Raw genomic sequence first — 20,919 nt, forward strand, 5'->3', positions numbered from 1 at the left:
CAAACTGGGGAAAAGGGGGGAATTCATCAACCATTTCACAATCCATTCTCATTGTCTGTTCCATTCTCCAGGGGTAATCCTAAAACTCAGGTCCTCAGCCAAACCGGTTTGGTACACAGTGGGGGTAATCAGACAGTCTAGGTCACAACGGGTAATCACACAGATATTTCTCTCTTCTCACACTCTTCATAACACACGCTTCCCTCTCCGTTCTCTGCCCCTTTGTGCAGGCCTCTTCCTCTTTTTTTTTAATCCCCAAGCACTCCCTGGCTTAATCATAACTGGCATGCAGATCCGTAGAAATGGTAAGATAAATTGGCATTCCACATGAGAAAGGTTGCCGACTCCTTGTGTAGCCTATTACCGGCAACTTCAGGAGAGTAATCTCAGAATCTGCAAAAGCCAGTATGGTCAGGTTTTCTTTTTTTTCCCTTTTGGTTATCTTGATATCTGAATAACTCTTTTTGTTTTGTTGGTCTTATTTCATCAAACAGTGCGCTTAAAGCATCAGTTAAGCTCAATGCATATAGTTGATTTTTATTAAAACACACAGGGTTGTTGTGAAGGTAACTGAAATAAATTATCAGCAGAGTGTAGGTGTTGTTGCCTACCTTCACAACCTAGAGGTGGCCTGTCAGGAAGTCCAGGACCCAGTTGCACAGGGCGGGGTTCAGAGACCCAGGCCCCGAGCTTAATGATGATCTTGGAGGGTACTATATATGGATAATACATGTTTAAAACTTTGACCAATCGATTGGTCGAAAGAACAGACTTTCAGTCGACAAAGATTTTTTTTAGTTGGGGACAGCCCTGCTCCTGGCCTCTAACCACTGCCCTGTCTGGTTGTCCTGGCAGCCCTGTGTGTGACGATGCCGGATGTGGAAGCAGAGAGCAGCACCCAGCCGGAGGCCATGGAGGAGGAAGAGCCTCTCTTCAGTAACCTGGACCTCTTCCTCTTCACCCTCATCGCCGGCCTCATCATCTACTGGTTCATGTCCCGCAAGAAGGCCGAGCCCATCCCCGAGTTCAAGCAGCTCGACCAACCGTGAGTACCGCTCGTTGTGTGCAAAATGCACACCATGTGTAGTATTTACAGTTGAAGTTGGAAGTTTACATACACCTTAGCCAAATACATTTAAACTCAGTTTTTTACAATTAGTATTTGGTAGCATTGCCTTTAAATTGGTTAACTTGGGTCAAATGTTTCGTGTGCCTTCCACAAACTTCCCACAATAAGTTCCCACAATTCCTCCTGACAGAGCTGGTGTAACTGAGTCAGGTTTGTGCCTCCTTGCTCGCACATGCTTTTTCAGTTCTACCCACAAATGTTGTATAGGATTGATGTCAGAGCTTTGTGATGGCCACTCCAATAGAACAGGCCTACAAGCCCTCAGTCCAGCCTCTCTCAGCCTATTGCGGACAGTTTTCATAACTGTGACCTTAATTGCCTACCGTCTGTAAGCTGTTAGTGTCTTAATGAACGTTCCACGGGTGCATGTTCATGAATTGTTTATGGTTCATTGAACAAGGATGGGAAACAGTGTTTAAACCCTTTCCAATGAAGATCTGCAAAGTTATTTGGATTTTTACGAATTATCTTTGAAAGACAGGGTCCTGAAAAAGGGACTTCTTTTTTTGCTGAGTTTATGAATCGGTTGTTAGCAAGTTTTTGATTTCATTAACCTTATTTCTAAGGATACATATATTAATATATGTGCTATTTTCAGCCCTTTCCTGGGAAGGGGATGTTGTTGTGAAGGTAACTGAAATAAATTATCAGCAGAGTGTAGGTGTTGTTGCCTACCTTCACAACCTAGAGGTGGCCCGTCAGGAAGTCCAGGACCCAGTTGCACAGGGCGGGGTTCAGAGACCCAGGCCCCGAGCTTAATGATGATCTTGGAGGGTACTATGGAGTTGAAGGCTGACCTGTAGTCAATGAACAGCATTCTTACATCGGTATTCATCTTATCCAGGTGGGATAGGGCAGTGCGATGGCGATTGCGTCATACGTGGATCTATTGGGGTGGTATGCAAATTGCACTGGGTCTAGGGTGTCTAGTAAGGTGGAGCTGATACAATCCTTCACTAGCCTCTCAAAGCACTTCATGATGACAGAAGTGAATGCTATGGGGCGATAGTCATTTAGTTCAGTTACCTTAGCTTTCTTGGGTACAGGAACAATGGTGTACATCTTGATGCAAGTGGGGACAACAGACTGGGATAGGGAGAGATTTGAATATGTTTGTGTAGGCTCTGAGGACGCAGCTAGAGATGCTGTCTGGTCCAGCAGCCTTGTGAGGGTTAAGACACAAATGTCTTATTCCCGTCGGCCACGGAGAACGAGAGCTCGCAGTCCACGGGAGCTATGGTGGCCTGCACTGTTTCTCTCAAAGCGGGTGTAGGTGTTTAGCTTGTCCTGGAGCAAGACGTTGGTGTCAGCGATGTGGCTGGTTTTCTTTATAATCCGCGATTGTTTGGAGTTCCTGCCACATACGTCTCGTGTCTAAGCCGTTGATTTGCGACTCCACTTTGTCTCTGGATCTGACGTTTTGCCTGTTTGGTGGCTTACGGAGGCTGACTGGACTGTTTATACTCAACCATATTCCCAGTCACCTTGCCATCTATCCACAGTTTTTGGTTTGGATAGGTTTTAATCGTCAGTGGGAACAACATCCCCTATCCACGTTGTAAACAAGTTTTAAATGTAACAAGTACTGATATTGCATCATGTAATTCTGTAGCATTCACAACTTTCCAAGAAAACAAAATCAGACATTTATGTTCTGTTTACAGTGCTATCGGAAAGTATTCAGACCTCTTGACTTTTTACACATTTTGTTACGTTACAACCTTATTCTAAAATTGATTAAAAAAAAAAAATGCCTTCACATTTATTAAAAATAAAAAGCTGATATCACATTTTCATAAGTATTCAGACCCTTTACTCAGTACTTTATTGAAGCACCAATTAGTCTCAGGTCTTCTTGGGTATGACACTACAATCTTGGCACATCTGTATTTGGGGGGTTTCTCCCATTCTTCTCTACAGATCCTCTCAAGCTCTGTCATGTTGGAGGGGGAGCGTCGCTGCACGTCTATTTTATTTGTATTTTTTAGCTGTTTTTCTACCCAATTTCGTTGTATCCAATTGGTAGGTACAGTCTTGTCTCATCGCTGCAACTCCCGTATGTACTCGGGAGAGGCGAAGGTTGAGAGCTATGCGTTCTCCAAAACACGACCCAACCAAGCCGCACTGCTTCTTGACACAATGCTCGCTTAACCTGGAAGCCAAAGTGTCGGAGGAAACACTGTGCACCTGGCAAACGTGTCAGCGTGCGTTGCGCCTGGTCCACCACGAGTCACTGGAGCCTGATGGGACAAGGCCATCCCTGCTGGCTGAACACTCCCCTAACCCGGATGTCGCTGGGCCAATTGTATGCTGCCCAGCATACACTGCGATGCAGTGCCTTAGACCACTGGGCCACTCAGGTGACAATAGCAGTGCAGGGCCTCCCATCTCCAGAGAGGTTCGAGCAGGTTCAAGTCTGGGCTCTGGCTGGGCCACTCAAGGACATTCAGAAACTTGTCCCGAAGCCACTCTTGCGTTGCTTCGGCTGTACACTTAGGGTCGTTGCCCTGTTGGAAGGTGAACCTTTGCCCCAGTCTGAGGTTTTGAGCGCTCTGGAGCAGGCAAAGATCACACTGTATTTTGCTCCGTTCATCTTTCCCTAAATCCTGACTAGTCTCCTAGTCCCTGCCACCCCCGTGCTTCACCGTAGGTATGGTGCCAGTTTTCCTTCAGACGTGACGCTTGTTTCTCTTGTTTCGGAGAGTCCTTTAGGTGCCTTTTTGCACACGCCAAGCGGACTTTCACGTGTCTTTTACTGAGGAGTGGCTTCCATCTGGCCACTCTACCATAAAAGCCTGATTTGGTGGAGTGCTGCAGAGATGGTTGTCCTTCTGGAAGGTTCTCCCATTTCCACAGAGGAACTCTGGAGCTCTGTCAGTGACCATCGGATTCTTGGTCACCTCCCTGACCAAGGCCCTTCTCCCCCAATTGCTCAGTTTGGCCAGGCGGCCAGCTCTAGGAAGAATCTTGGTGGTTCCTAACTTCTTCCATTTTAAAACTGATGGAGGCCACTGTGTTGTTGGGGACCTTCAATGCTGCAGAAATGTTTTGGTGCCCTTCCCCAGATCTGTGCCTAGACATAATCCTTTCTCAGAGCTCTACGGACCTAATTGCTTGGTATTTGATCTGACGTGCGCTTTCAACACTGGGACCTTATATAGACAGGTGTATGCCTTACCAAATCATGTCCAATCAATAGAATTTACTGAAGGTGGACTCATGAAGTTGTAGAAACATCTCATGAATGATCAATGGGAACAGGATGCACCGGAGCTCAATTTCAAGTCTCCTATCAAAGTGTCTGAATACTGATGTAAATAAGGTTTGTTTTATTTAGAATAAATTTGCTAAAATTTCTAAACCTGTTTAAGCTTAGTTATTATGGGGTACTTGTGTGTAGATTTAGGGAAAAAATATATTTAATGCATTTTAAGATAATCGTGTAACGTAACAACATTTTGTAAAAGAGAATACTTTCCAAATAATATTGTAAATTTTAGAGCCGCGTTTCCCGAACTCAGTCCTCAGGCTCCAAAGGGGTGCACGTTTTGGTTTTTGCCCTAACACTACACAGCTGATTCAAATCAAAGCTTAATGGTTAGTTGATTATTTGAATCAGCTGTGTACTGCTAGGGCAAAAACCAAAACGTCCACCCCTTGGTGTCCCGAGGACAGAGTTTGGGAAACACTGTTATAGATGCTATTTGTACAGAAAATGTGTATAAAACCTGTGTATATTGTAGGACAATATGTTAGGTTGACTATAATTCCAAAATACAGTTTGATACATCACATGCCTTAATTTTCCTGAGTTATTAAAAAGCAGGAAATGCATCACCTATGCCTCTACTGCCATTAATTCCAATTAGACTGGTTTTGGATTTCTCCCTGACCATTTTGGCTGCCATTATGTAACTTTGAGGGTTTATGACATAGCCCCTCTAGTAATTTAAAAGGATCGCTACAGTGCTACTGCAATATTACTATTGTCTTTCTGGGCCAAACTAAATCCTTGTCTGCTTGTTGTTCCTTTTGTTACGTAATACTTGTATGTTTGGGTTTAGGGTTGGAGGCACACAATGCATCATGGTTTAGAGATCAGTTTACAAAGGCACACCTCATTCGTATCGTGGCAAGGAAACAAATCACGAAGCGGCTTACATTTCAACATTTACATGTTGAAAATAAATGTGACTCTGGATGACAAAATAATATTTATTTTCCAAGCTGTAGCACAATTTTACAGACAGCAGGTTTTTAAAGGACCAACTTGTTTGTTCTGCTTTGTGTTTTCATTTTTGTCATGCCCACCCCAAAAAATCACAATACTGGTATCGTCAAAGCCCTACAGTTTACAGTGCTTGTGTGTATTTGCTGAGGGAGGGGCTATAATGTAGCTTACATACCATAATGTGGACTTAAATACACATTGCTGTAATGGTAGTTCTATTTTTGCATTGATTAAGCTGCTGTTTGGCAAAGTTAAACCCTCGCATTGTTTACTGTATTGTTACTGTTGTTCACGAAAGAGGACATTAATTATTTCTCTGTGTTCATACACAGTGGTCTAAAGTTGAGTGTAGTCCATAGTGTGAATGCAAAAAATAATGGAAGTGATTGGCAGTGCACTTATTACCTCTCTAATTAGGTAATAAGTCAGTGCAATCACATTTTATTGATACAAGTAGAGGTGAAGGGTAAGCCAAAACTGCCTCTGTCAGAGTGCACCCACAGCCTCAGGCGCCTGGGGAATTTACTAAATGTTCCAGGGAGGCCCATAGTGACCTTTGTTTTCTTTTCCTGGCCCCTCCACCTCTCTGTGAGTAGCTTCTCCTGTGCTGTCATGCTTGCCCCGCCTTCCACTCACTTATCTTATCAGTGACTGAGGTTTGGCCTGAGCTTTGCTCAAAGCTCAGCAGATAGGTCAATGTGAAAGTTGGTACCAAGAATCTGGACTTATTCAATGAATTTCATTCAAAGAAACTCACAAGCATCGCATGTGAGCCAAGTCTACTGCTTGTGCTTTCATCGTTGTTTTTTCATGTCTTCTGAGAACCTCTGATTGCCCCCTGGCACCAAGTGACGTGAACAGATTCTTCTCCATTCAAGGATTTTGTGGTTAGATCAGTTGATAGCTGTTTAATTCTGTATGGTTAAGTTTGAATGGGATGCCCCGGCTTGAGGACAAAAGCATATTTCCCATTTCTATCGGCGACTCACACTGCTCCTAGTTGTGAATGATTAGCATTCCTGAACTATATTACATTTTTGGGAAGATTTTATAAACTATACAAACGACAACATCATGCAAACATTAACGACATCACACCTGCCCAGACCAGGGTGTCCGTGGGTCCTTAAAGTCTTAAGGCTTTTAATTTAGATAAATTATTTTAAGTCTTAAATACATTTTTAAAAGGTCTTAAAAAATATAGATTGGGATATTGACTACTTTTAATTATGTTCCGTTTGCGTTGAACAGAGGTGATGTAAAGAATTGGTGATAGGATTGTGATTTGTAATTTACTTCAATGGAAGGAACTCATTTTAGCTTGAGTCACGCGCAGAGTGGAACCACACTAACACGGAACCCAAACCGGCTGCGCGTGTGCGCCAACGTGCATAAATGTATTTTGTCCCCCCACACCAAACGTGATCACGACACGCAGATTAAAATATCAAAACAAACTCTGAACCAATTATATTAATTTGGGAACTGGTCGAAAAGCATTAAACATTTATGGCAATTTAGCTAGTTAGCTTGCATTTGCTAGCTAATTTGTCCTATTTAGCTAGCTTGCTGTTGCTAGCTAATTTGTCCTGAGATTATAAACATTCAGTTGTTATTTTACCTGAAATGCACAAGGCCCTGTACTCCGCCAATTAATCTACACACAAAATGGTCAACCGAATAGTTTCTAGTCATCTCTCTTCCTTCCAGGCCTTTTCTTCTCTTGACTTTATATTGCGATTGGCAACTTTCATAAATTAGGTGCATTACCGCCACTGACCTCGTTCGTCTTTCAGTCACCCACATGGGTATAACCAATGAGGAGATGGCACGTGGGTACCTGCTTCTATAAACCAGTGAGGAGATGGGACAGGTGCCAGGACTTGCAGCGCAATCTGCGTTACAAATAGAACTGACTTCTATTTTAGCACTTGGCAACGAAGACACTCGTTGGCTCGCAATAATTGAATAATATAGATTTCTAAATTTATTTTGCAACGCTCCCGCAGGCGATGTGAGCGGTGTAGTCAGCCTGTAACGTTCCCGCAGCGGACAGAAGTCAGTGAGTCACTCATGACTGTTGGCATATTTTCTTTCAACACAGCATGTGCATTAATCTGTTAGCTAGCAGAGATTGGCTGTGGTGAAGTGGTAACCGAAGTCGACATGAAACTACGGTAGACGGCTAACGTTACAGGCTGACTACACCACTTGCATTGCTCTCAACCCCTGGAACAGTCGTTTTGACACAAACAGCTCAGCAAGATCAGCTCATCTTGGGTCAAACTGCGGTTCTTCATGGTTGTCTCCAGGACTTTCAGCCCCTTTTTGACCAAGTACCAGATTGACGAGCCAGTGATGCCACTCCACTACAAAGAGTTGATAATGGTAATGATTTATATTATAGCAGTGCACAATTTTTGATATTGCCGTTTTGATTAAATCTCTTTTCACTGATTGTACTGTTGATGATATGAAGCTTATGATAGAGGTGATGATAAAGATAAGAGTTTTGGAAATATACATGTATTTAATGATGAATGTGGTTAATTAAAATGGTATTTGCATTACATTTAGAGTTTTCCTGTTGGCATAGTCTGCTTAGGCGTTCTGTCAAGAGGGAGCTCCTCCAGGACAGATGATCAGACTGGGTGTCGCTGACCAAAATAATTGGGCCCACCAGAAGGAAGTTGACATAGGCTAAGGTGCCGAATCAGTCCTGAAGGTAATGTGAGAATTTAAAGTATTACTTTCTATCAAATTATGGTGAGGATAGTTTTCTATTGTATTAAGTCATTCAGCGCAAATTACGGCCCACTGTCCTTGGAGAAAAAACAGTGTAAGGAGAACTCACTGTCCTAGAGTTTAGGAGGGACTGCATGAAGGCTATGTCAAACATCCAAAAGAAAGTACAGGACAAGAGCCCCCTGAAATACCCCACCATAAGACGGATGGTGTGTTTGGACCTCACTGTCATACTCTGACCCAGACTGGTGTCAGGAAAGCATGAGCAGTCTTGTGCATAAGTTTCTGCTCGACAAGCAGTTGTCAGGAGGTGTCTCTGCTGGTAGTAACAGTTTAATAGAATAGTTCTGGAAGAGGTTTTGTTCTGGATTTATTACCAAATGTATACACAACTATAACTTATGTCTGATGTAATATGATTCATCTAAATAATAGTTTTCACTTATTTCTTTTCAACTGTTTTATTACAGGTGATGTGGGAACTTCCTATCCCTTGAGGACAAAAGTAAGCACTTCCTCTCTTTCCGGCCCACAGAGACGAGGCTGGATGTGTTCCTGCATGGTTTCCTCAGCCAATCGTACCCTGAGCTTTGGGGTTTCTGTAAGAAGCTTCTTCTGTCCCATGGGCAGGCAGCTGTCGAGAGAGGCTTCTCCATCAACAAGGAGTTGGAAACCTGTAACATGCAGGAGGGTATAGGGCTGTGGCGGTCACAAAATTGTCAGCCGGTGATTTGTCAAGCAAATAACTGCCGGTTTCACGGTACTTGACCGTTAACATTAACACATTTAGAATCTCCTGGCTTCCCCACACAGCTTAGAAGACATTTTAAAAAGTATAATAAATCCATGTAATATAGCCTACACCTTCACAATGAATCCATTGTTTATTTTAGACAAGTCTAAAGAAGCATGATATGAAGAATATTGTGTTTATTTCAGAAGAAAAGAATAGCATACTCTGAGTTGTCCTTATGTTGGGTCCTGATCTAGCTATGCCAAATGGCTGTTGGCTACACTAGTTAATTTAGCAGACATGATATGCTTATAATACTGTGGTGTTATTTTATAGTATGAAGAATACAATTGGACAAAGCTGAATAAAATCTAAATATTTTCTCCAAATGATTTGAGGGAGTGCGGACATGCGGCTATTCTGTGTGGAGCGGTTAACAAAGAAATAGGTACTCCTATTTGCTTAGTTTAGAGTTATTCTAGTAACTTTAGTTGTTCTACAAACATTGACAACATGTTTTTGTTTTTAATGCATTGTAAGGCTGCATGTTGAGGCTCTAATAATGATTTTTTTAAAGTCACTTGAAAGGCATGTGCTCTGCTTTTGTTTTTTGCGCAGTCTATACACACCAATAGCCTCATTCACAATTTGACAGCACTGCCTTCATGGCGGCATCCCCTTTGTGGCCGTAATGCACCCTAAAAAAAATCTATGCCCTTTGCAGCACAAAGTGTTGCGTTGTACCCTTCTCTCTGAGTGTGCTGCTCAATCCGAAGCGTCTTTAATTCACACGGCTCACTGTCACGTGATCGGGTCTTTCTCACAGGCTACAAGTGAAGACAGACACATCGGGGATGCAACTGCGCGTGTCCAATTCCGAGGTGTATATTGACGATATTGTTTGAACTGTCCACATTTACTTCTCGGCAGCCAACAAGATGAGTAGGTCTAACGAAACGCAAAATCATTAGCCTAAAGTGCATTAGTGCATTTTTATGGTGAAAATGATCTTCCCCAAATTTGGAACTCACGTGTTGCTTATATATATATATGCCAGTTAGGCGCTACACCCCTTATAAAGTGAATTCATGTGCTAAATTTTAAGAAGTTATTTGGCCAATGACTATTCTTGATTTGATCTTGTCTTTACATATATTATTTAGTATATGTGTGACATTTGTTATGATTTAGAATGGACCATTATCATGCATCTGTATAGAAACGTGCAGCAGGAAAAAATACATGTCATCTACGCACTTAAATAGTGAATGGAGGACACTTTTCCCAGTGGATTATTTTCATGCCAGCCAGGTAGGCTATACTCCTGTTGTGAATATAAGCAATGTGCTTAATATTAGGAAAGTTAAGAAATAAATATAGTAGGCCGAGCCTATAGAAGCTCATTAGATCCTCTTTTTTATTAGCGGCCATGTTTTCTCCCACTATTGCATAGCCTATAGAAATGTTGCGCAACATGAGCTCATGGTCTTTCATGAAGTGTTTGATTTGATTTTCCATTGATGTCAGAGTGATTACAGGGACAATGGCGTGCTGAGTATCAGGCAGTTAGCAAGTTCGATAGGCTACTAATGACCAGCAGCAGCAACGGCGCTTGGAGAAGCCTAACAACCGTGACTAAACGGACATGTGGAATTTGACTGCCTTCGTGACTCATGACCGCAGGCTTGGCGGTAATACGGTCACCACACCATCCCTAGGAGGGTACAATCATTACCCAGGGACTGGTGTGGGATTATGTCAGTCTGTGGTGGGGTTGTAAAGGTCCCTCTCACCAAGGAGCTACTGACCTCTGCTTTATCAGCAAGGTCAAAATACAGAGCACACCTGGACCAGGAGAAGAGGTAACGTGCTGTGTAAGGGCAGAAGAGAAAAGCTGCAGAGGACAACAGATGCGCTGTAGAGAAAGTAAAAGAAGAAACTGCTGGAGGTATCTGGCAGCCTGATGAAGGATGCAGACAAATTTGCAGAGCAAGCAGAGGGAAAATCCGGCACCTTGATGGATCCGCTCATCACGAAGTCCAGCACCCTCAGGAGGAGATATAAGAAGAAAATATTTGTATTGAAACAAGTCGAGGTGGAGTTGGAGAGTAAGAACTAAGACAAATGTCATGATAAATCAAAATACATTTAATTTGTCACATGCTCCAAATACAACAGTAGACCTTACAGTGAAATGCTTACTTACAATCCCTTAACCAACAATGCCGTTTTAAGAAAAATACCTAAAAAAATAAGAAGGTAACAAATAATTAAAGAGCAGCAGTAAAATAACAATAGCGAGGCTAAATACAGGGGGTACTGGTAGTCAATGTGCGGGGGTAATTTGTTTGTTGATGTAATTTGAGGTTAATATATATGTGGGTAGAATTATTTAAGTGACTTATGCATTTATAATGAGAGTAGCAGTAGTGTAAAGGGGGGAGGTGGCAATGCAAGAGATCTGGGTAGCCATTTGATTAGATGTTCAGTAGTCTTATGGCTTGGGGGTAGAAGCTGTTTGGAAGCCTGTTGAACCTAGACTTGGCGCTCCGGTACCGTTTTCCGTGTGGTAGCAGAGAGAACAGTCTATGACTAGGGTGGCTGGAGTCTTTGACAATTTTTAGGGCCTTCCTCGGACACCTCCTGGTATAGAGGTCCTGGATGGCAGGAAGCTTGGCCCCGGTGATGTACTGGGCCGTACTCACTGCCCTCTGTAGTGCCTTGTGGTCGGAGGCCGAGCAGTTGCCATACCAGGCAGTGATGCAACCAGTCAGTCATGCTCTCGATGGTGCAGCTGTAGAACCTTTTGAGGATCTGAGGACCCATGCCAAATCTTTTCAGTCTCCTAAGGGGGAATAGGTTTTGTCGTGCCCTCTTCACGACTGTCTTAGACCATGTTAGTTTGTTGGTGATGTGGACACCAAGGAACTTGAAGCTCTCAACCTGCTCCACTACAGCCCCGTCGATGAGAATGGGTTAACAATCATCTCCTTAGTCCCGAACACGTTGAGGGAGAGGTTGTTGTCCTGGCACCACACGGCCAGGTCTCTGACCTCCTCCCTATATTCTGTCTCGTCGTTGTTGGTGATCAGACACTGTTGTGTCATCGGCAAACTTAATGAGTGAACAGGGAGTACAGGAGGGGACTGAACACGGGGGCCCGTCGGATGTGTGCTAAGGATCAGCGTAGCGAGTATGTTGTTACCTACCCTTACCACCTGGGGGCGACCCATCAGGAAGTCCAGGATCCAGTTGCAGAGGGAGGTGTTTAGTGTCAGGGTCCTTAGCTTAGTAATGAGCTTTGAAGGCACTATGGTGTTGAACTCTGAGCTGTATTCAGTGAATAGCCTTCTCACATAGGTGTTCGTTTTGTCCTGGTATGAAAGGGCAGTGTGGAGTACAGTAGAGATTGGATCCGTTGGGGCGGTATGCAAATTGGTTTCTGGGATAATTGTGTTGAGGTTGAAAATGTCAGTGAAGACACTTGCCAGTTGGTCAGCGCATGCTTGGAGTACTCATCCTGGTAATCTGTCTGGCCCTGCGACCTTGTGAATGTTGACCTGTTTAAAGGTCTTACTCACCTCTGCTGCGGAGAGTGTGATCACACAGTCGTTCGGAACAGCTGCTGCTGTCATGCATGTTTCAGTGTTACTTGCCTCGAAGCGAACAGAGTAATTTAGCTCATCTGGTAGGCTTGTCACTGGGCAGCTCTCGGCTGTGCTTCCCTTTGTAGTCTGTAATAGTTGGCAAGCCCTGCCTCATCTGACGAGCGTTGGAGCCGGTGTAGTACGATTCGACAGAGAGCGAGAGCAAGTTGTTTCTTCCCTTCATTTTGAGTGTAGTTGAAGTTCGTTGTCCCAGGTCTGATAGGTAGTGGATTGGCATCAGCAATTGTTTTATTTTTTTAAATAAATAATTAGAATTTTCCTGTGTGTTAATGATGGCGGATTGATTGATTTTGTTTTTTCAAGATGAGTGATTAGAAGAGAATTGTCCAACCCATCGGGTTGCCATGTCTTGAAATATGCAGACAGATGGATTAAACGTATGTTTACATTTGTAATACTTCTGGCAGCCATCTTTCTATTTCCACCCACAATTTCTGGACTTTACAGCATTGTTACGGCTTTCCTCCGTTGAAGGAGAGTCGGACCAAAATGCAGCGTGGTTAAATCGAGACATCTTAAATAACGATGAAAACGAACAATACAAAAACAACAAACGGAATGTGAAAACCTATACAGCCTGTCTTGTGACAACTAACACAGAGACAGGAACAATCACCCACAAAACACAGTGAAACCCAGGCTACCTAAATATGGTTCCCAATCAGAGACAACGAGAATCACCTGACTCTGATTGAGAACCGCCTCAGGCAGCCATAGACTATGCTAGACACCCCTACTCAGCCACAATCCCAAAACCTACGAAAAACCCCAATACAAAAACACAACACAAAATAAACCCATGTCACACCTTGGCCTGACCAAATAAATATATAAACACAAAATACTAAGACCAGGGCGTGACAAGCATTCCCAGAAAGCATTAATTATTGAGTAATTATTAATTTTACACTGAAGACATGACTCTGCTGTTGTGCTGTAGAATTTGTACATTTTGTCACTGTATAATAGGTTAGTTTATACTGGATTGAGCATACGTTTTCGTTAACTGTAATTCCGTTAGTTATGCTCTTTCCCGCCATCTTTTGCCAACATCAGTTATTTTTAAGTCTTGGTTAAGATTGAGATTTGCCAGTTGGATATGCTCTCTGAAAAGGTTTTGTACATCCTCCCTCTATGAACATCCTTTTCTGACTCAAATAAGATTCCCTCAAGGTTGCTCTGATATCCAAAAGATTTTCAATTGATGTTGCATTATAAGTAACTTTTTAAAAGTTGATTGTACTTCAGTCTAACATTTACTTTTAAAGTATGTCATGGAAATAAATGTATTTCCTGTTACCAAGTCATGAATCATTATTTTGTTTCAATATAATTTGATCTGAGAAATTCAGCTAATTGATTGCATCCAAATGTTAATTTATATTTATTGAATAAATATAGTGTTCCAAATCAGATGTTGGGTAAACTTTTTCCTACCAATGTGTAAGATGGGAGGAGTCCACATTTTGTTGGACAAAAGCCACCCACAGACCATACCCCCCCACACCCCATGCAATCCCACCCCAACAACCAGTAGAAATTGTCTTTTGGACAATTACTATGAAGCTGTAGCTTGGAATATTGCTTTTCCATACTATGTAATGTATTCCTTGTGAATCTGGAAGTTTTTTACCCACAGAGAAATTAGTAGTTGAAGTCCCTTGCATCATTTACCATAAAGTAGTGTGAAAGTACCAGGTTTTGACCACTAGGTGCCGTTGTTCCTGCTATACCGTCACACTCATCCATTTTGCTGGGCTCTTATGTTTATTATACTAAACAAAAATATAAACGGTACACGTAAACTGCTTGTACCATGTTTCATAAGCTGAAAGAAATGATCCCAGAAAAAACATTTCTCAAATGTTGTGCACAAATTTGTTTATATCCCTGTTGGTGCATTTTATCCTTTTGTCAGAATGCCACAGATGTCTCAAGTTTTGAGAGAGCGTGCAATTGGCATGCTAACTGCAGGAATGTCCACCAGAGCTTTTGCCAGATAATTTAATGTTCATTTCTCTACAATAAGCCGCCTCCAACTTCTTTTTAGAGAATTTGGCAGTACGTCCAACCGCAGACCATGTGTAACCACGCCAACCAAGGACCTCCACATCCAGCTTCTTCACCTGCAGGATTGTCTGACACCAGCCACCTGGACAGCTGATGAAACTGACTGTAATACAGTCTTTATGTGGGGGAAAACTAATTCTGATTGGCTGGGACTGGCTCCCCAATGTGTGAGCTTATGTTTTTCCAGGCTCACCCATGGCTGCACCCCTGCTCAGTCATGTGAAATGCTTAGCCTAATGAATTGACTGATTTCCTTATATGAACTGTGACGCAGTAAAATCGCTAGTTGTTGCATGTTGCGTTTATTTTTGGTCAGTATATTTTGAGCCCTCTATGCAAAGATGTGAGACTCACAAGTATGATGATGTCTTCCGTTTTGCTCTACGACCCCCACAAGCATCACGATACTTGTATGAAGTTGGTAAATCCGATCTGCCAACTTCTGTCAGTTTGCTCTAGGACGCCCACAAGCCTCACAAAACTAGTCTGAAGGTAGCCGGTTAGCAGTAAGAAAAATTATGGAAGTGAATATATGAAGATAGTTCAGTGCCTTAAATAAGGTGTTAAGTGCATAAAACATTTTTTGTTCTCTTATCAGATATAGGACAGGCACTTCAGACCAACTTCATTTAAATTTTGGGGGGGTGGGGCTGTCTTTATCCATTTATAAAGCTGTTGTTCGATACATTTCTATGGACTAAGCAATAAGGCCAAATTCAATGTTTCATCAAATAATTGTAATTTATTTTATATACCTTAAGTGCCTAGAACTCCAAATCAAATGGCTAAATGAACCTTGCTATGACTGTCTTAAAACATGAACATATGTTAGCTAAGTAGAAACCCCCCCCAGCCTATGTGTCATTGAGTACAGCTACAGCACCCGTTGTCACAGGAAGGCCAAAAAGATCAAGGACATAAACCGCCCTAGCCATGGCCTGTTCACCCCGCTATCGTCTAGAAGGCGAGGTCAGTACAGGTGCATCCAAGCTGGGACTGAGAGAATGAAAAACAGCTATCTCAAGGCTGGCCATCAGACTGTTAAATAGCCATCACTAGCCGGCTTCCGTTGGTTACTCAACCCTGACCTTAGAGGCTGCTGCCCTATATACATAGACTTGGAATCACTGGCCACTTTAATAATGGAACACTAGTCACTTTAATAATGTTTAAAAACTGCTTTACTCATCTCATATGTATATACTGTATTCTATTCTACTGTAATTTAGTAAATGCCACTCCGACATTGCTCAATCTAATATTTATATATTAATTCCATTCTTTTACTTTTAGATTTGTGTCTATTGTTGTGAATTGTTAGGTACTATTGCACTGTTGGAGCTAGGAACACCCAGCATTTCACTACAACCGCAATAACATCTGTATGTAACCAATACAATTTTTGATTTGATATGAGTCAAACATTTATTCTACTGTCAAATTTGACTACAAATTGTAAATAGGATAAAATTGGTCTCGTCCAAAACTGAATTTTGTGAGACTTATGGTCGTGACTGCATCACAACAAATGACGGTTGGGTTTGTTTCCATCCTGCCCACATTTGGCAGCACTGAAGTAATCATCAATTCAGAGTGTGTTGGAGCGAACCATTAAGGAGAGCTGAGCATTAAATAGGTCTAGTTGCCAGGCCATATGACACCCAGGCTATACTCTATTTTTGAAAGAGTACAATAACCAAGACCATACGTACATTTATGACAGCTGGACGTACTATGGTCAGAAGGATACAGGAAGAAGGATGAAAGCAAGATAACTGATGACTAACACGTAAAACATAAGCATGCAATGCATACATTATTTTTAGAAAGTGAAAAGGGTTCTACCATCATAACCTAACCAAAAGCAGATGTGGGCGTGAACGAGCAAGCTCTGAGATGAAAAGAAAATAATGGAGAAAGGTCAAGGGAAGCTATTTTCATATAGAGGGAGGGGACTCTATACGTTATGCAAAGACTGAAATCCTATAAATCCTCTCATTTACATTGTGTAATTTGATGGTTCCTAACTAGCCCTGACTAGGCTATCCAAAGAGAGAGGCTATCCAAAGTCAAACCAATTTTGTCACAGTCGCACACCAGCTGAGGTGTCCCACCTGCGAACACACACACACGAAACCAACTCAGGTTTGAATTCAGTCATGGCCGTTTGCATTTCTTAATGACCAAATCTAAAACGAGGCCAAATCAGGAAGTACAGTCTCTCTTTAGACTGTGGCATATGGTACAAAAAGTGTGTCTCACTTTTTGAAATACAGTACCAGTCAGAAGTTTGGACGCACCTACTCATTCCAGGGTTTTTCTATATTTTTACTATTTTCTACATTCTAGAATAATAGTGATGACATAAACTATGAAATAACACATGGAATCATGTTGTAAACAAAAGTGTTAAATCAAAATATATTTGAGATTCTTCGAAGTAGCCACCCTTTGTCTTGATGAGAGCTTTGCACACTTGACATTCTCTCAACCAGCTTCATGAGTTAGTCACCTGGAATGCATTTCAATTAACAGGTGTTCCTTGTTAAAAGTTCATTTGTGGACCATCCATATTATGGCAAGAACAGCTGAAATAAGCAAAGAGGAATGACAGTCCATCATTACTTTAAGACATGAAGATCAGACAATCGGGCCAGTGACATGCGCTGCCTCCGGAAGCAGCGGTCGAAGATGTGACAAGTTAACAAGTTTACATTGCAGTAAAAGGTCTAGCCAAGGGTATTTTCTCACTCTCTTGGCAGTCTCTCGTAGTGAGAATAGGTTCTTAAACAAGATAGCCTGGCATTCTTTTAGCCAACTCCTCTGTTGTGGTGTTCACTGTCATGCCAAGCAATGTTGGCTGAAACACAAACCGATCTGGCAACCAGGCTATAGGAAAGTGTGAAGGTCCTCCAATGACATGCTTGTAACATTCCTATTAATGTTCATCATGTGAAACTATTAGTGTGAAAAGTGATCGTCCCTGTACCAGGCATGTGCTATTCTTGTTTGTGAAAAGCATAATTGATTTGCAGTGTTTAATGTCCCAGCATATAGTGGTGAAAGAATGATTTTTCAGTGTATGATTTTCTCAATAGACTTTGAAAGTACATAACATTTGTCTTCTTTTTCTTTCAGAGCACCTTCTACTCGAGAGACTAGTTTTATTGAGAAGATGAAGAAAACAGTTAGTGTTTTTCTATTTTCCGGTATATTGGGGGTGGGAAGGACAATGGTCAAGCTACTAGACTGGCTTTACATAATGGTTCTTAGCTAGAGGGCAGCTTGGCGGATTGCAGTGGATCCTCCGGACTCCTGAGTCCAGACCTGGGTTCAAATGCTATTTGAAATCATTTGAAATATGTTCTGGGCTGGATTGAGCTTTTCTGGTACAATAGTCAATAGAATTGTCGAAAAGGTGAAAACCGTGGCCATCTGGCAATCCAGGCAGAAAAGAGCAAACGCTAAATGTATTTGAAAGATTTCAAATTGCATTTGAACCTAGGCCTGCGCAGTAACGTTACTAGCTGATCTTGAGAAATTGATATAGGCTTGAGTAAGCAAGTGTGATTTGGCTGCAAAGTCCCCAGATATCAGAAGATGAACTAAATAAAATAATGATGGTATTTTACGCCATCATTTCGTCTTGTCTCTGTTGCTCACTGTCTAATGATTTATCATGGGAACCATGAATGGTGACATACATTGAGTAAACAAATCATAAAGAAGACCTGCTCTTTCCATGACATAGAAAGCTATGATCCCTTATTGATGTCACTTATTAAATCCACTTCAATCATTGTAGAAGAAGGGGAGGAGACAGGTTAAAGAAGGATTTCTAAGCCTTGAGACCATAGAGCCCAACACTGGAGGTGCGAAAATAGCCATAATACCAATAGGGGATTTTAGAAACACTTAAAATAAAGGTTGTGCTTCATGTAGGCTCACCCTGGCGTGATGTTTTGATAACCATGTACATCTCTCTCGGACAAGGTGATTTTTATCAATATATTCGGTTCAATTTACTCTCAGGTTCGAAAATGCTAATTAGCATCAAATTCCTGCACAGGAAGGAAATCATCAGCATGTATTCACCACATCTTTACTAATGCTGCAGAAATTTGCTTGAAAGCAGTATCCAGATCCATCAGATATATTGATCACAATATAGTAGCCATATCTAGGAACACCAAAGTTCTAAAGGCTGGGCCTAATATAGTGTATGATGCTGTTGATGTAAAGAATGTTTGTTGGTCTGTGGTGTGTAATGAGGCGCAAACAGACACAATTGCTTATTCCAGTCACTAATAAGCATGCACCCATTTAAGAAAATGACTGTAAAAACTGTTTGATCCCTGTAGATTGATGATTGAAAAATTGTATGGTTGAGAGAGATGAGGCAAATGAAGTCTGGCTGCACAACCGATTGGCAAACGTATTGCAAATTGAGAAATCATGTGACTAAACTGAATAAAAAGAAGAAACTACACTATGAAACTAAGAAATTACATAAAGAATGATTTAGTAAAAAGCTTTGGTGCACCTTGAATTACATTTTGGGAAAAAAGGCAAACTCCGCTCATTCATTCATTAAACCAGATGGATAATTCATCACAAAACCAACTGATAACTACTTTAATTTTTTTTCATTGGCAAGATTAGCAAACTTAGGCATGACATACCAGCAACAAACGCTGACACTACATATCCAAGTATATCTGACCAAATTATGAAAGACAAGCATTGTAATTTTGAATTCTGTAAAGTGAGTGTGGAAGAGGTGAACAAATTATTGTTGTCTATCAACAATGACAAGCCACCGGGGTCTGACAACTTGGATGGAAAATTACTGGGGATAATAGCGGACGATATTGCCACTCCTATCTGCCATTACTTCAGTCTAAGCTTACTAGAAACTGTGTGCCCCCAGGCTTGGAGTGAAGCAAAAGTAATTCCTGCTACCTAAGAATAGCAAAGCCCCCTTTACTGGCTCAAATAGCCAACCAATCAGCCTTTTACCAACCCTTAGTAAACTTTTGTGAAAAAATAGTGTTTGACCAGATACAATGCTATTTTACAGTAAACAAATTGACAACAAACTTTCAGCATGCTTATAGGGAAGGACATTCAACAAACACAACACTTACACAAATGGCTGATGATTGGTTGAGAGAAATTGATAATAAAAAGATTGGGGGGGCTATTTTGTTAGACTTCAGTGTGGCTTTTGACATTATCGATCATAGTCTGCTGCTGGAAAAACGTAAGTGTTATGGCTTTACACCCCCTGCTATATTGTGGATAAAGAGTTACCTGTCTAACAGAACGCAGAGGGTGTTCTTTAATGGAAGCCTATCCAGCCTAATCCAGGTAGAATCAGGAATTCCCCAAGGCAGCTGTCTAGGCCCATGACTTTTTTCAATCTTTACTAATGACATGCTACTGGCTTTGAGTAAAGTGTGTGTCTATATATACGAATGACTCAACACTATACGTCAGCTACTACAACGACTGAAATAACTGCAACACTCAACAAAGAGCTGCAGTTAGTTTCAGAGTGGGTGGCAAGGAATAAGTTAGCCCTACATATTTCTAAAACTAAGCGCATTGTATATGGGACTAATCATTCACTAAACCCTAAACCTCAACTAAATATTGTAATAAATTATGTGGAAATTGAGCAAGTTGAGGTGATTAAACTGCTTGAAGTAACACTGAATTGTAAACTGTCATGGTCAAAACATATTGATGCAACTAAGATGGGGAGTATGTCCATAATAAAGTGCTGCTCTACCTTCTTAACAGCACTATCAACAAGGCAGGTCCTACAGGCCCAAGTTTTGTCACACCTGGACTACTGTTCCATCATGTGGTCAGGTGCCACAAAAAGGGACTTAGGAAAATTGCAATTGGCTCAGAACAGAGCAGCACAGCTGGCCCTTGGATTTACACAGGGAGCTAACATTAATCATATGCATGGTTCAAAGTGGAGGCAAGATTGACTTCATCACTACATGTATTTATGAGAGGTATTGACATGTTCAATGCACAGAACTGTCTGTTTGAATTAGGGTTGCAAAGGGTCGGAAACTTTCCCGGAAATTTTCAATGGGACTGGAATTTTGCTTAAATTCATCAGCTTATAACAGTGAACTTTTTTGTGGGATACACACAAGGCAATTCTAGGTCTTGTGGCAGATTTAGGTTAAACTATCCCCAATTCAATGGAATTGCAACGCTCGTCATGCACAGTGCATTCTTCCATCACATATGCAGTGCACTCTTCCATCACATGTACAGCTGATTCTCAAGATCTTGCACACTAATGAGATGCTATTGAGCC

At 41.7% G+C, this 20,919-nt stretch overlaps 1 protein-coding gene across 6 annotated transcripts in view; it reads left to right on the forward strand.

Moving 5' to 3' along the window:
* The window catches only part of LOC112265042 (NADPH--cytochrome P450 reductase), a 44,234-nt gene that overhangs the window by 5,253 nt on the left and 18,062 nt on the right, over positions 1–20,919 (forward strand). For 3 of the 6 annotated variants that reach the window (XM_024442040.2, XM_024442043.2, XM_042295802.1), the window contains exons 2-3: positions 856–1,045; positions 17,715–17,763. In XM_024442040.2, the coding sequence (XP_024297808.1) occupies positions 870–1,045; positions 17,715–17,763 (225 nt within the window). In that variant the 5' untranslated portion in view covers positions 856–869. Of the gene's footprint in view, positions 1–64; positions 152–855; positions 1,046–7,672; positions 8,086–8,575; positions 8,611–17,714; positions 17,764–20,919 lie in introns of those variants that run through there. The other 3 variants (XM_024442044.2, XM_024442045.2, XM_024442041.2) reach the window with 3 other exon arrangements.

Source organism: Oncorhynchus tshawytscha, linkage group LG13 (genome assembly GCF_018296145.1).
Source record: "Oncorhynchus tshawytscha isolate Ot180627B linkage group LG13, Otsh_v2.0, whole genome shotgun sequence".
In the NCBI taxonomy this organism is placed as follows: domain Eukaryota; kingdom Metazoa; phylum Chordata; class Actinopteri; order Salmoniformes; family Salmonidae; genus Oncorhynchus; species Oncorhynchus tshawytscha.